Source organism: Argopecten irradians, chromosome 3 (genome assembly GCF_041381155.1).
Source record: "Argopecten irradians isolate NY chromosome 3, Ai_NY, whole genome shotgun sequence".
NCBI lineage: Eukaryota > Metazoa > Mollusca > Bivalvia > Pectinida > Pectinidae > Argopecten > Argopecten irradians.
The window spans coordinates 65,934,617-65,951,312 of record NC_091136.1 but is presented as its reverse complement, the minus strand read 5'-3'; the positions used below and the strand labels follow the sequence as shown (position 1 = coordinate 65,951,312).

Sequence of the window (16,696 nt, the reverse complement as noted above, 5' to 3'; positions counted from 1 at the left end):
TTAAAGATTTTAGCCTATTTGACCCCTTTGACCTTGAATGAAGGTCAAGGTCCTTCATTTGGACAAACTTGGTAGCCCTTCATCCCAGCATCCTACAGGCCTAATATCAGTACCCTGGGCCTTCTGGTTCTTGAGAAGAAGTCGTTAAAATTTTTTTAGCCTATTTGACCTCCGTGACCTTGAATGAAGGTCAAGGTCATTCATTTGAACAAACTTGATAGCACTTCATCCATGCATGTCATGTGCCCAATATCAGGTCTCTAGGCCTCTTAGTTATTCACAAGAAGTTGTTTAAAGGATTTTAGCCTATTTGACCCCTGTGACCTTGAATGAAGGTCAAGGTCATTCATTTGAACAAACTTGGTAGCCCTTCATCCCAGCATGTCACAGGCCTAATATCAGTACCCTGGGCCTTCTGGTTCTTGAGAAGAAGTCGTTTAAAGATTTTAGCCTTTTTGACTACTGTGACCTTGAATGAAGGTCAAGGTCATTCATTTGAACAAACTTGATAGCCCTTCATCCAAGCATGTCATGGGCCCAATATCAGGTCTCTAGGCCTCTTAGTTATTCACAAGAAGTTGTTTAAAGGATTTTAGCCTATTTGACCCCTGTGACCTTGAATGAAGGTCAAGGTCATTCATTTTAACAAATTTGGTAGCCCTTTATCTCAGCATGTCACAGGCCTAATATCAGTACCCTGGGCCTTCTGGTTCTTGAGAAGAAGTCGTTTAAAGATTTTAGCCTTTTTGACTACTGTGACCTTGAATGAAGGTCAAGGTCATTCATTTGAACAAACTTGGTAGCCCTTCATCCCAGCATGTCACAGGCCTAATATCAGTACCCTGGGCCTTCTGGTTCTTGAGAAGAAGTCGTTTAAAGATTTTAGCCTTTTTGACTACTGTGACCTTGAATGAAGGTCAAGGTCATTCATTTGAACAAACTTGATAGCCCTTCATCCAAGCATGTCATGGGCCCAATATCAGGTCTCTAGGCCTCTTAGTTATTCACAAGAAGTTGTTTAAAGGATTTTAGCCTATTTGACCCCTGTGACCTTGAATGAAGGTCAAGGTCATTCATTTTAACAAATTTGGTAGCCCTTTATCTCAGCATGTCACAGGCCTAATATCAGTACCCTGGGCCTTCTGGTTCTTGAGAAGAAGTCGTTTAAAGATTTTAGCCTTTTTGACTACTGTGACCTTGAATGAAGGTCAAGGTCATTCATTTGAACAAACTTGGTAGCCCTTCATCCCAGCATGTCACAGGCCTAATATCAGTACCCTGGGCCTTCTGGTTCTTGAGAAGAAGTCGTTTAAAGATTTTAGCCTTTTTGACTACTGTGACCTTGAATGAAGGTCAAGGTCATTCATTTGAACAAACTTGGTAGCCCTTCATCCCAGCATGTCACAGGCCTAATATCAGTAGCCTGGGCCTTCTGGTTCTTGAGAAGAATTCGTTTAAAATTTTTAGCCTTTTTGACTACTGTGACCTTGAATGAAGGTCAAGGTCATTCATTTGAACAAACTTGGTAGCCCTTCATCCCAGCATGTCACAGGCCTAATATCAGTACCCTGGGCCTTCTGGTTCTTGAGAAGAAGTCGTTTAAATGGTTTAGCCTTTTTGAACCCTGTGACCTTGAATGAAAGTCAAGGTCATTTATTTGAACAAACTAGGTAGGCCTTCATCCCAGCATGCCACAGGCCTAATATCAGGTCTCTAGGCCTCCTAGTTATTCACAAGAAGTTGTTTAAAGGATTTTAGCCTATTTGACCCCTGTGACCTTCAATGAAGGTCAAGGTCATTTATTTGAACAAACTTGGTAGCCCTTCATCCCAGCATCCTACAGGCCCAATATCAGTATCCTGGGCCTTCTGGTTCTTGAGAAGAAGTCATTTAAAGATTTTAGCCTTTTTGACCCCTGTGACCTTGAATGAAGGTCAAGGTCATTCATTTGAACAAACTTGGTAGCCCTTCATCCCAGCATGTCACAGGCCAAATATGAGTACCCTGGGTCTTCCGGTTATTGAGAAGAAGTCGTTTGAATGGAAAGTTTACGGACGGCGCACGACGACAGACGGTGCATGATGACAATAGGTCAGATGACCTAATAAATAGGAATCAATGCAACAAAATGGTCATTGCTCAAAGACTAGCCCTCTCCATTATTATATTTACCTGTGACTATTACAGACACACATGTGTAATGTATTAACCTGTGACTATCAGAGACACACCTGTGTAATGTATTTACCTGTGACTATCAGAGACACACCTGTGTAATGTATTTACCTGTGACTATCAGAGACACACCTGTGTAATGTATTTACCTGTGACTTTCACAGACACATCTGTGTAATGTATTTACCTGTGACTATCAGAGACACACCTGTGTAATGTATTTACCTGTGACTATCAGAGACACACCTGTGTAATGTATTTACCTGTGACTATCAGAGACACACCTGTGTAATGTATTTACCTGTGACTATCACAGACACACCTGTGTAATGTATTTACCTGTGACTATCACAGACACATCTGTGTAATGTATTTACCAGTGACTATCAGAGACACACCTGTGTAATGTATTTACCTGTGACTATCAGAGACACACCTGTGTAATGTATTTACCTGTGACTATCAGAGACACACCTGTGTAATGTATTTACCTGTGACTATCAGAGACACACCTGTGTAATGTATTTACCTGTGACTATCAGAGACACACCTGTGTAATGTATTTACCTGTGACTATCACAGACACACCTGTGTAATGTATTTACCTGTGACTATCACAGACACATCTGTGTAATGTATTTACCAGTGACTATCAGAGACACACCTGTGTAATGTATTTACCTGTGACTATCAGAGACACACCTGTGTAATGTATTTACCTGTGACTATCAGAGACACACCTGTGTAATGTATTTACCTGTGACTATCAGAGACACACCTGTGTAATGTAATTTACCTGTGACTTTCACAGACACACCTGTGTAATGTATTAACCTGTGACTTTCACAGATACACCTGTGTAATGTATTTACCTGTGACTATCAGAGACACACCTGTGTAATGTAATTTACCTGTGACTATCACAGACACACCTGTGTAATGTATTTACCTGTGACTTTCACAGACACACCTGTGTAATGTATTTACCTGTGACTATCAGAGACACTCCAGTTGTTGTGTTTGACCAAGTATAGCCATTCTCCATTTCAAACTTGACTTTGTAGTGAGATATGATACCGTTTGGTTTTACTGGCGGAGACCATGTGACCTCCAAGGACAATGAACTTAGTATGTTGACACTAGGTGGCAGCACATCCTCTGGTTTTCCTTCTGCTGTTGCCACAGTAACCTGACAAAAAAGTTAAGGAATTCATTGTACAGTGCAATTTTTGTAAAAAGAGTATTTCTGGTAATGAATCACCGAACTGTTATATCCATGCTAAATAAATAATATTTTACAGTACATTTTGTATTTTGTATTTGCACTAAAACTTTATTGTGGAAAATAGGTCTAAAACCTTATGCAATTTACTAATTAGTCTTCAATACTGAAATCAATTCATTTACCTGGTCTATAAATTTTTTTTTTACTTCGATTTTTGTGAAGCACCAATTATAGATTATAAATATATATGTGAAAAATATCTGAAAAGGCAATGTAAACAAGTGTTTGTAAATGTTGATTTTTACAGTAATCTTACCTTGTCACTAGCTGTACAGCCGGCTATGTTACAGGCTGTAAGGATATAGGTATAGGACCTATACGGTAGTACAGTTGTGTCGTCTGTATACCGCTGGGCCAGACCACGATACAGCTCTATCCCGTCCCGAGTCAGGATGAACCGGGTTATAATACCTATACCAACACAAAACCTGGTTAATTTGTTTCTCTTTATAAATATAGTAAATAGTCAACAATTACGATAAAATCATCTCATTTTGAACAGACAGTAGTTAGTACTGTTTTATTTTAAGAAATAATGAGTCCTGTATCTTTAACAACCCATTTGGATTTAATAGTGTTGTGCAGTGTATTTGAGATTATCCTGAGTAATTTAACTTACCGTTTGGTCTTTCAGGTAATTTCCAGTGGAGGTCAATGACATACAACTGTGAGGGGTTGATGTTGACCTTGGGAGGTTCGACCATGTGTGGAGGGGCCTGTAAGGTCATGACCTTGGTATAACTACTGGTGGAGCCCCCAGCACTATTGACCGCTGCGAAAGCATAGCCGTAGGTGGAGTAGGGAGTTAGTCCATTATCTGAATCAAACAAATAGTAAATTAATAATCCATGAAACAAGACAACAAGTTACAGTGAATTTTGTATAAATATGGAACCAGAAACTAATATCCAAAATCAGACACAAAGAGACTCGAATTGGTTGTCATATGTATTTTATATTGACTATGCAGCATTTATTTTCAAAGTCTATTTTATAAAATTTAATATATTCAATATGTTGAGTTTCAACTGTTTCTGTAGTTAGGAATAATAACACTACTACCAATAAACGTACATACTGTGATGAAAATATGTACCAAATAATTTACCCATGAGGTTTCCACGCATACCCTTTGACCAACTGTCTCTGACCTCTGACAAACGATCTCTGACCTTTGACCACCATAATTCATGTGTAATCTTATTATCATACCTGTGTAAGTCATTTCCATGCCAGAGAATATTCTCTCTTCTGTAGCTATACAGTCAGAAGTGGGGTCAGGGGTCGGGTTAGGGGACGGATTGTTTCCATGGTAACCTGGGACTGATCCACAGATCTTTGAGCCTTTGTCAAAGTTACAGACATCACAGAAGGCAAAATCCTGGACAGACAGAGGACAGATGGTTCCCTGTCCACATCCTAGACATATATAACACAGAGGTTATATCATAAAGTACATACACGGTAATTCTGTGGAGTTATGACTTATAATGGTGGGCAAACATGCCTTCAAACAATTACCATCAATCTATTTCATAACATAAGATACTTGGAGATCAACATGAAATACTTAAGATCAACAATATAAAGGTAATCTAAATATCTTATTTCATTGGCTGGTACATGTCAAAAATATTGTCTTTTCAGAAAGAACTAAATGTTTTGGTGATTTGAGTTCCAAAAACCAGTCAGCACATTTACTTTACATCATATGTCTCACAGACCTAAAACTCGGACTAGACATGGGAGGCAGTAGTAACATCTTAACACTAGCTGGCCTTTACAGCTCTTTAAACAATTTTATTTTTATAGATTTGATACACTTTGTTATTACCTGGCTCCTGATTGGATGAGTCAGCACAGATATGAGTCAGTGGATTATAGCCAATGAAATTACAACACTCCAGATTGTTTGAGATCGTCTGAAGGCCACAGCACTTCTCATTGGCTGACAGCTTCATAGCCTCATCTTTGTACGAATGGACCTAGGATACCAATGGAAGATAGATAAGACCCACTAAACCACAATATATTGATCAATGTTAACATTTTCCCCAGTAGAAAACATAGAAACAAAATCAAACATAAAAAATAACTTCAAGTACATAGCTGAGCATAAACTGATCAAGATTAAATATTGAATTATAAATCATATATCATCACTATATGCATATATGTTGTATTTTAAACTCTCGCATAAATTGGTTATCTGTAATGACAGTTTACTGAATATTTTTGTATCTGGTAACAAGAATGCGATACAGTGTAGTTTATTTCAAACATTTAAATGAATAAAATAATCTTTGTTACAATATAACAAAAATAATAAAATAACCACTACAGCTGCTCCTTACCTTGGAGTGACCAGTGTCGCTAGTACAACACAAGGTTTGGTTACTGATCACATAACTCAGCCCACAACACTCCATACCCAGGCGCCCCGTGTACGCACTCCCCTCCACCGCGTCCCCACAACAAGTCATGTGACTGGGGATTACCTCCCCTCCACAACACTGCTGGTTATAGCCGTCATACAGCTGGTCTGTTAGGAAAGGGGTAAATAAAAAGTATTTACATAGTTACCACACAGCTGGTCTGTTAGGAAAGGGGTAAATAACAAGAGGCCCAGAGGGCCTGTATCGCTCACCTGGTTTGTAATGCCAAGTAATGTTCTGAATACAGGTTCATTGTTTCTTTTCTGAAGGAATTTTAATATTAACCTCTAAATCCCCTATTGGGCCCCACCCCTCCTGCGCCCAGGGGGTCAGAGCCAAAATTTATACAAGTTCTGTTCCCCTTCCAAAAAGGGTGTTTATGGCCAAATTTGGTCACAATCCAAGCAAAACTCTAGGACAAGTAGCGATTTATAGGATTTACCTCTATTTCCCCTATTGGGCCCCACCCGTCCTGCCCCCGGGGGGCCAGAGCCAAAATTTATACAAGTTCTGTTCCCTTTCCAAAAAGGATGTTTGTGGCCAAATTTGGTTACATTCCATGCAGAACTCTGACTAGTAGCGATTTAAAGGATTTACCTCTATTTTCTCTATTGGGCCCCACCTCTCCTGCCCCCAGGGTGTCAGAGCCAAAATTTATACAAGTTCTGTTCCCCTTTCCCCAAGGATGTTTGTGGCCAAATTTGGTTACAATCCATGCAGAACTCTATGACTAGTAGCGATTTAAAGGATTTACCTCTATTTCCCCTATTGGGCCCCGCCCCTCCTGCCCCCGGGGGATCAGAGCCAAAATTTATACAAGTTCTGTTCCCCTTCCCCCAAGGATGGTTGTGGCCAAATTTGGTTACAATCCATGCAGAACTCTAGGACAAGTAGCGATTTATAGAATTTGCCTCTATTTCCCCTATTGGGCCCCCCTCCTCCTGCCCCCGGAGGGTCAGACCCAAAATTTATACAAGTTCTGTTCCCCTCCCCCAAGGATGTTTGTGGCCAAATTTGGTTACAATCCATGTAGAACTCTATGACTAGTAGCGATTTAAAGGATTTACCTCTATTTCCCCTATTGGGCCCCGCCCCTCCTGCCCTCGGGGGACCAGAGCCAAAATTTATACAAGTTCTGTTCCCCTTCCCCCAAGGATGTTTGTGGCCAAATTTGGTTACATTCCATTCAGAACTCTATGACTAGTAGCGATTTAAAGGATTTACCTCTATTTCCCCTATTGGGCCCCGCCACTCCTGCCCCCGGGGGACCAGAGCCAAAATTTATACAAGTTTTGTCCCCCTTCCCCCAAGGATGTTTGTGGCCAAATTTGGTTACATTCCATTCAGAACTCTATGACTAGTAGCGATTTAAAGGATTTACCTCTATTTCCCCTATTGGGCCCCGCCCCTCCTGCCCCCGGGGGACCAGAGCCAAAATTTATACAAGTTCTGTTCCCCTTCCCCCAAGGATGTTTGTGGCCAAATTTGGTTACATTCCATTCAGAACTCTATGACTAGTAGCGATTTAAAGGATTTACCTCTATTTCCCCTATTTGGCCCCGCCCCCCCTGCCCCCGGGGGGTCAGAGCCAAAATTTATACAAGTTCTGTTCCCCTTCCCCCAAGAATGTTTGTGGCCAAATTTGGTTACATTCCATTCAGAACTCTATGACTAGTAGCGATTTAAAGGATTTACCTCTATTTCCCCTATTTGGCCCCGCCCCCCTGCCCCGGGGGTCAGAGCCAAAATTTATACAGTTCTGTTCCCCTTCCCCAAGATGTTTGTGGCCAAATTTGGTTACATTCCATTCAGAACTCTATGACTAGTAGCGATTTAAAGGATTTACCTCTATTTCCCCTATTTGGCCCCGCCCCCCCTGCCCCGGGGGGGTCAGAGCCAAAATTTATACCAGTTCTGTTCCCCTTCCCCCAAGGATGTTTGTGGCCAAATTTGGTTACATTCCATTCAGAACTCTATGACTAGTAGCGATTTAAAGGATTTACCTCTATTTCCCCTATTGGGCCCCGCCCCTGCTGCCCCAGGGGGGTCAGAGCCAAAATTTATACAAGTTCTGTTCCCCTTCCCCCAAGGATATTTGGGGCCAAATTTGGTTACAATCCATGCAGAACTCTATGACTAGTAGCGATTTAAAGGAAATGTTGACGGACGGACGACGACGGACGGACGACAGACGGACGGACGGACGGACGGACGACGGACGCCGCGCCATGACATAAGCTCACCGGCCCTTAGGGCCAGGTGAGCTAAAAATTAAACTCTACCTATCCATTCAGTTTACAGTATGAATTAAGGCGAAGCCTTGTAAGAGCACAGCTCATGTAATTACTTTTATTAGTACATCTATATTATATGGTAATACCGTATTCCTACATGTATCTTCATATTGTTTACTGTATAGACCCGAATAAAAGGTTTACATGGATAAATCTTGTGTGGTTTCTTTTGGAGTATCTAAATTATCTTCTTTATCTAACATATGTACGTAATTTGTGTACCATATACATCTACATAGTGTCATGAGAAAATAAATCAGTGTTGACACACTTGATGGGTTGTGTTCTTTTACTTAAAAATTCTTTGCTTGGTTTTAAACCAGGTAAGAATCTCGCGGTAAGCGAAATATATCTGGATTCCAGTTTTGTTTTCATGCTTATTTCTACTTCCTGGTCACCTTGTGAAATACGATGGAAAATTTGGAAACTATTTCAATTTCAGTTCTATTATACACATTCAAACAACAATATTTCCAGGTAAACGATCACTTAAAATCAATATTTCTTTAGTGTTCAAACGTTAGTTTCAGGAACAGAGTCAATCATACATGCCATTCCGTGTGAGATTGGGTTTTTCAGAGCATAGTATTTCAACGTTCAATGACTACATTAATTTTGTTTCCACACACTTATTGCCTTTAAAGACCTTCCCTGCCCTTCTGCACTCTTACAATATTTATCATATTTGCTGGTTTGTTAGGACAAATTAATCTAATAAGCTACAAGACTTTTATATAAACTCTGTCTGGATACCATTAAATGACATGGTAATGAAAGGTGAAATCAGAGCACTATCTATGATACATACCTCCACAACACACTTGAGCCCCCATGTTAGAGTAGGGTATGGACCCACAGCACCTGTCCCCGCTCCCTACAGAGATACGGTCCTCATACATGTCCTCACAGCAAATCTCTCCCATCTGGACCCTCACATATCTACAAAATAAATGTTACATATAATTTTATCGCACCTCGGACAAAAATGTCCCCAAATGATTGGCGGAGAGCCGTCATGTGGTGACCCCCTATCACTTTATAGGGGGTCAGTAAATTTTATTATGGTGCAATATGGCGGCTCTCGCCCTCGCTTCAAAATTTAAACACATTATCTTCAAATAAATATACCACTTCATTACCGTAAAACTATATATTAATGGATAATTTTTGCGTAAAAATAACTTTAATCGTTTTAATACTTCAAATATTACATGAAATACATTTTTTAAATACGAGTTCCTTCCCCTACGCCAGTTTGAAAGTTGATGACGCGACGAAAGTCAAACGTAACAATTCAAGCGTTTTCTAGACTGTGATTATAAACAAATGAAGGTGTTTGTACCTACAGATCAATCTTCACTCTACAATCAATTTATTGGCATTTTTTTCAGTGATTATCTCAGCGAAAATGCACAGATGATCAGGGAGATTGTGCTTAAAATGTTAGATGGATGTTTGTGTCACTCTTGTTTGTGATGCTTTCAATATACAGACGGTCTGGTGTCGTATTGAGGTAGGCCTACTGTAGGAATGTCAAAATTATTGTTGATTTATGAATGATTCATTATTCTTCTGCAGATTCCTTATACAGTATATTTGAAAATTGTTAAAAGAAATACATTGATAAATATGTAGCCTAGGCCAATTATTTTAAAAGTGGCGATTGTTTGTTATCATTCGTGCCAGTATGATTTAAGTTTGATTTCAGATTCTGGACCAAACAAATAGGAAACAAAGAATTAATAAAACAAATAAATGGTCCTCAATGCGATAAATTCGTTATATAGTCAGTTACTGACCCGCTATAAAGGCATAGAGGGTCAGTAAGAAGTATAGGAGGCTCGGGCTACGCCCTCGCCCCCTATAAATCTTACTGACCCTCTATGCCTTTATAGGGGGTCAGTAACTGACTATATAACTAATAGTATGCATTCTTCTATGGCCATTTTTATTAGATGAACTGAATAATTGTGCGTCATGTTATACTTGGCCATCCGTGTGCCGGGACATGTCTTTGTGTCTTATTTGTCCTTCTGTCTGACCTGTTGTACTTGTCCTTCTGTCTTTTTGTTTTCTTTGTCCTTTTGTCTTTTTGTTTTCTTTGTCCTTATGTCTTTTTGTTTCTTTGTCCTTCTGTCTTTTTGTTTTCTTTGTCCTTCTGTCTTTTTGTTTCTTTGTCCTTCTGTCTTTTTGTTTTCTTTGTCCTTCTGTCTTTTTGTTTCTTTGTCCTTCTGTCTTTTTGTTTTCTTTGTCCTTCTGTCTTTTTGTTTCTTTGTCCTTAGTATCTCATTTACGTCCTTACCTCTCTTTACAGCACTTGTAATCGCTGATTTTCCTGTGGAACTGCCCCCCACAGCAGACGTCATCAGGATTCTGTTTGTCTGTGTAGTGCTGACCACAGCAGTCGAAGCCCAGTTGACTGTCGTGTAGTACGCCATCACAGCACACTTTGGGGCCAGAGTAACACACATGTCCACACAGATTCTCCAGTATACCACACGTAATATAGGTACACTTTGTCACCTCAGGGCTCATGGTGGCAGGGGGACTACAATGCCAAACATATGTACATAAGCATAATGTAAAATGATCAGGAGTTATAGAATGGACACATGGATAACAATATATTTGGATACTTACATTTCTGAGCACTGTTTGATAGTACTACGAAAGAGGTCATAGCGTAGTATAATGCCATTGGTACGCTGAGGAGGTGTCCAGTCTACCTGAACAGAGACGGAGCTGTGAGCTGTGACAGTGGGCGGGGCCAGCTCCTGGGGGAGGGTCTCAGCAGTGGTGATCAGTTGGGACTCGCTGGTCGTACAATCAAATACTGTACACACCTCCACCTACACAACATTCATTCTTTATGTACAACCATTGGCATTAACAAGTCTCATATTATTACATATGCCCTAAAATGCAGTTCTGTCAATCAATCATGTATGTAGAGGAAGAATTTACACATGATATGTCTTAACTTAACTCACAGGTATAAGGGGAGACATACCCTTGCTTGACATTCTGTGTACTTTATTTTCTTGGTATCAGCAGAGAATTTTTACCCTTCCCAACTTTATTACAGGGAATACAACAATGTCAATCTCTCCCTCATTCAATCCTTTAAAGTGTATCCCCTACTATTGATGTGTATTTCTCTGTGAACTTTCATGTATTAGATGCATTTATTTTGCTGTATTCCTACATGTAAACAAGACTACCTGTGCTGGGTGACGACCTTTGACCTACCTGGACAGTGTATACAGTATAAGGTATTAGCTGGGTGATGACCTTTGACCTACCTGGACAGTGTATATAGTATAGGGTAGTAGCTGAGTGATAACCTTTGACCTACCTGGACAGTGTATATAGTATAGGCTAGTAGCTGAGTGATAACCTTTGACCTACCTGGACAGTGTATATAGTATAGGGTAGTAGCTGAGTGACAGCCTTTGACCTACCTGGACAGTGTATATAGTATAGGGTAGTAGCTGAGTGACAACCTTTGACCTACCTGGACAGTGTATATAGTATAGGGTAGTAGCTGAGTGATAACCTTTGACCTACCTGGACAGTGTATATAGTATAGGGTAGTAGCTGAGTGACAACCTTTGACCTACCTGGACAGTGTATATAGTATAGGGTAGTAGCTGAGTGACAACCTTTGACCTACCTGGACAGTGTATATAGTATAGGGTAGTAGCTGAGTGATAACCTTTGACCTACCTGGACAGTGTATATAGTATAGGGTAGTAGCTGAGTGACAACCTTTGACCTACCTGGACAGTGTATATAGTATAGGGTAGTAGCTGAGTGACAACCTTTGACCTACCTGGACAGTGTATATAGTATAGGGTAGTAGCTGAGTGATGACCTTTGACCTACCTGGACAGTGTATAAAGTATAAGGTATTAGCTGGGTGATAACCTTTGACCTACCTGGACAGTGTATATAGTATAGGGTAGTAGCTGAGTGACAACCTTTGACCTACCTGGACAGTGTATATAGTATAGGGTAGTAGCTGAGTGACAACCTTTGACCTACCTGGACAGTGTATATAGTATAGGGTAGTAGCTGAGTGACAACCTTTGACCCCGCTGTTACCATGCCTGTGGGAAGTTTGTTGTTGTTGATGATGATGTTGAAGCCAGTTATCTCCCCATTAGGTTTGACCGGATTGGTCCAGGCTACCCTCAGGGCCGTATCATTCACCACACTCAGTCTGGGCTTGGCAAGGCCCTCGGGAGCTGAAACGGGTCAAATAAAATGAATATTAATTTAGTGACATGGTATTTAACACCAGAATTATCTGAAAGACATGTGCCCACCTCTATATGATATTGGAGTGGGAAGAGGATGGAATGGGACAGTTACCTCCGTCCAGGGTCTGGGCCACCACAGGTAGACTGGTGATCTGGGCATCACCGTGAATAGTGATGGTCAGAGTGATAGAGTACTCAGTGTTGGGGGTGAGGTTCTGGAGTCGTGTCCCCTGAGTGTCTGGTGTATAGTCTTGTTTGATCGTCCTCATCTTGCTGACCGCTATCAGGGTGAACAAGGTTACAGACCCCTGTAGATCTACAATACCTGGTGACAAAAGGATGATATTTAAAAGTCAAGAGATATTATTGTCAATTCCATAAGTACATTAACAGTATGAAAAAATAGAGGATCACTTACACAGGGGGAAATGAATATTTATATTGTATCAGATAAGAAGATGATCGCCATTGAAGGGGAAATGAATATTTATATTGTATCAGATAAGAAGATGATCGCCATTGTAGGGGAAATGAATATTTATATTGTATCAGATAAGAAGATGATCGCCATTGTAGGGGAAATGAATATTTATATTGTATCAGATAAGAAGATGATCGCCATTGTAGGGGAAATGAATATTTATATTGTATCAGATAAGAAGATGATCGCCATTGAAGGGGAAATGAATATTTATATTGTATCAGATAAGAAGATGATCGCCATTGAAGGGGAAATGAATATTTATATTGTATCAGATAAGAAGATGATCGCCATTGAAGGGGAAATGAATATTTATATTGTATCAGATAAGAAGATGATCGCCATTGTAGGGGAAATGAATATTTATATTGTATCAGATAAGAAGATGATCGCCATTGAAGGGGAAATGAATATTTATATTGTATCAGATAAGAAGATGATCGCCATTGTAGGGGAAATGAATATTTATATTGTATCAGATAAGAAGATGATCGCCATTGTAGGGGAAATGAATATTTATATTGTATCAGATAAGAAGATGATCGCCATTGAAGGGGAAATGAATATTTATATTGTATCAGATAAGAAGATGATCGCCATTGAAGGGGAAATGAATATTTATATTGTATCAGATAAGAAGATGATTGCCATAAATTCCATATAATTTACCAGTAGCTTGAAGCAAATACAGAAATTTTAATTGACTTAAAAATCGTGTTACTTTAATTATGTAACACTAGTCTCTATTTAGTCAAACATAAAGCAGCTTAATTATTGATGAAGATCTGTAGTCATTCTATGTTGTCATATTTTCCAGAGAAAAGGACAAACAAATGAATATACAATACCTACCGACAAGAGCAGATAAGGCTGTCATATACAAAGTCACTTACTTGGAGTTTGCCAGTCCACTTGGACATTGACATGATCCAGTGGGAGCACCGTTACATTGGCTGCCTTCCGTGGGAATCCTCCATACGTAGTTACCTCCCTTGAAGCACCACTGGTCAGCTGACCAACATCATTGTAGACAGTCACTCTATACTTAAAGGTTGTAAACAATGGTAGACCTCTGTCCTCAAAGTAGGTCACCGTTCCTATAAATACACTGCTCCATAGGTTTAATCCTACAGGCTCAGCTGCAAATATAACAATAAAATCAAACTTTCATTCAAATAACATTTTTTTCTAAAAGTATAAGAAGTCTCCAAAGTTTCAGATATTTGCAATTTTATTGATGATAGACTAAATGCTTATATCATAACAGCATTTGAAGAAATGTGTATTAAATGCTAAATATTAAAATTGGAACTTTGTATATATCCAACATATGAAATGACTTACAAATAAGTGGTTGTAGAATCTTCATACGCGACAGCTCAAACCGGATGTTGGGGCCATTATTGAGACTGGGTCCCTGCCAGGCGATAGCGATCATATTCTGTGACACAGGGTGAGGGATAGGCGGTTCCTGATCCTCAGGGATGGTAGGGTCAGTTCTAACACTGACTGCAGGGCTCTCTGTACAGCCCCCATCTGGATTATATTCACATTGGTAAATAAAACACTGAATTACCAGGTAAATAAAGTCAAGACAATCCTCCTTAGAACAATATCATCAATTAAACTATTTAAAACATCACATATAACAATGAATTAGAGCAAGTGATGGAAACACTGACTTAATTATCAGTTATACAATCAGCTGTTACAAAGATCAGTTATACAATCAGCTGTTACAAAGATCAGTTATACAATCAGCTGTTACAAAGATCAGTTATACAATCAGCTGTTACAAAGATCAGTTATACAATCAGCTGTTACAAAGATCAGTTATACAATCAGCTGTTACAAAGATCAGTTATACAATCAGCTGTTACAAAGATCAGTTATACAATCAGCTGTTACAAAGATCAGTTATACAATCAGCTGTTACAAAGATCAGTTATACAATCAGCTGTTACAAAAACAATGTCTCCATGACATGCTCCAATCTCTTTGTACCAAACAGACACAGGATGGACATCAGTAATACTTTAATGGAGAGTACATCAAATGATTCACTTGGATGTTATGATTTCAGAGCTATAGAATACGATCAAACATCTTACCAGTACATGCTGTAACAGTCACAGAGAAGGAACTGAAGGGCAGTAGGTCCGTCATATTTAGTGACATCACACTTGTGTTTCTGATTTCTTGTCGAGGATCTGGCAGACGTACCACATACATCTCTAGCAGACCATTGGCCTTTTGTGGAGCCTGCCAGGTAATGAGCATGGCGCGAGGCCCCAGAATCTGGACACTTGGTGGTAACATGCCCGTTGGTCCTGATGTCAAAATTGACATGTACTTAATATGCTTTAGTGTATCATAATAACATTTATTTTTGAAGTAAATAATTTCAATGCTGTTATCTACTGCTTAGTAGGAATTGCCTTATATTTGTATTAATCAGCAATAATCGGAAGTTGAGTTATTCAAACTTAAGATAAAGTTGTAGGTGAAAGTCATACATACTGGAGGACATGGTGGTAATGGTTGACCAGTCACTAGCCGATGACCCGGCACCGTTCACGGCCTTCACTCTGTAGTTATATGTGGTGTACGGTGACAGATCAGCAGCGTTGTCTACATACACCATAATGGATGTTGGTAGGATTGTCCGGATCGAGTAGATGTTCTCGGAGTCGTTAGCCTGTCGTTCCAATTCGTACGCACTAACAAGGCCGTTCGGAAACAGAGGAGCTGTCCATTTAATCTCAACAGATGTCGGTGTCAAGGAGACCAGTGTTGGTGGGGCCAAACCATTAGGAACTGAAAACATACACAGACAATCAGACCTTGTAAAACCGAGATCCAAGAGACTTGTTTCTCTCTCGACAGATCTTTGGGTAACTTTATAGTGTAAGGCATAGTTTAGTTAGAATAAATCATTAATAAGAATTTGTTTCAAATGTACTAAAAATGCAATAAATCTGCAGATATATGGTAAAGGTATCTTACGACTACATAATCTGTGACATATAAACATAGTCTCTTAATTTCCTGTTACTTAACAACAACGTTACTAACCATCCTCCAATGTGCGTACAGTACTGGAATCGTTACTACGGGAACAGCCACCCTCGGTACAGGCCTCTAGTGCAAAGTTATACAGGGTGAAGGGGTCAAGGTCAATGGCACGGTAACTAGTGCTGTTTCCTGACTCCTGAGTATCAGAGTAAAAACAATACTTTAGCAAGCTGGTCATGTAGTTGTATCCTCAAAAATTACTAGGAAATCTATTATTTCTGAAGTTTTTAAAGTTAGAACATTTGTACTTACAGAGAGTCTGTAGACACCGTTCTGATATATCTTGTACTCTTTGGTACATATGTACTTACAGAGAGTCTGTAGACACTGTTCTGGTAAATCTTGTACTCTTTGGTACATATGTACTTACTGAGAGTCTGTAGACAGTGTTCTAGTATATCTCGTACTCTTTGGTACATATGTACTTACTGAGAGTCTGTAGACACTGTTCTGGTTTATATTGTACTCTTTGGTACATATGTACTTACTGAGAGTCTGTAGACAGTGTTCTAGTATATCTTGTACTCTTTGGTACATATGTACTTACTGAGAGTCTGTGGACACTGTTCTGGTATATCTTGTACTCTTTGGTACATATGTACTTACTGAGAGTCTGTAGACACCGTTCTGGTATATCTTGTACTCTTTGGTACATATGTACTTACCGAGAGTCTGTAGACACTGTTCTG

At 39.6% G+C, this 16,696-nt stretch overlaps 1 protein-coding gene across 1 annotated transcript in view; it reads right to left on the bottom strand.

Annotated features, from left to right (window-relative positions):
• LOC138319797 (usherin-like) overlaps window positions 1-16,696 on the bottom strand; it is a 96,057-nt gene that overhangs the window by 15,317 nt on the left and 64,044 nt on the right. The window contains exons 35-50 of the mRNA XM_069262930.1: window positions 16,008-16,143; window positions 15,453-15,749; window positions 15,044-15,262; window positions 14,277-14,468; window positions 13,826-14,071; window positions 12,564-12,776; window positions 12,234-12,436; window positions 10,830-11,038; window positions 10,492-10,737; window positions 8,998-9,128; window positions 5,815-6,002; window positions 5,295-5,445; window positions 4,673-4,879; window positions 4,080-4,277; window positions 3,717-3,871; window positions 3,163-3,364 (exon numbers count right to left, since the gene is read on the bottom strand). Coding sequence (XP_069119031.1) covers window positions 3,163-3,364; window positions 3,717-3,871; window positions 4,080-4,277; window positions 4,673-4,879; window positions 5,295-5,445; window positions 5,815-6,002; window positions 8,998-9,128; window positions 10,492-10,737; window positions 10,830-11,038; window positions 12,234-12,436; window positions 12,564-12,776; window positions 13,826-14,071; window positions 14,277-14,468; window positions 15,044-15,262; window positions 15,453-15,749; window positions 16,008-16,143 — 3,193 coding nt within the window. The remainder of the gene's footprint in view (window positions 1-3,162; window positions 3,365-3,716; window positions 3,872-4,079; window positions 4,278-4,672; window positions 4,880-5,294; window positions 5,446-5,814; window positions 6,003-8,997; window positions 9,129-10,491; window positions 10,738-10,829; window positions 11,039-12,233; window positions 12,437-12,563; window positions 12,777-13,825; window positions 14,072-14,276; window positions 14,469-15,043; window positions 15,263-15,452; window positions 15,750-16,007; window positions 16,144-16,696) is intronic.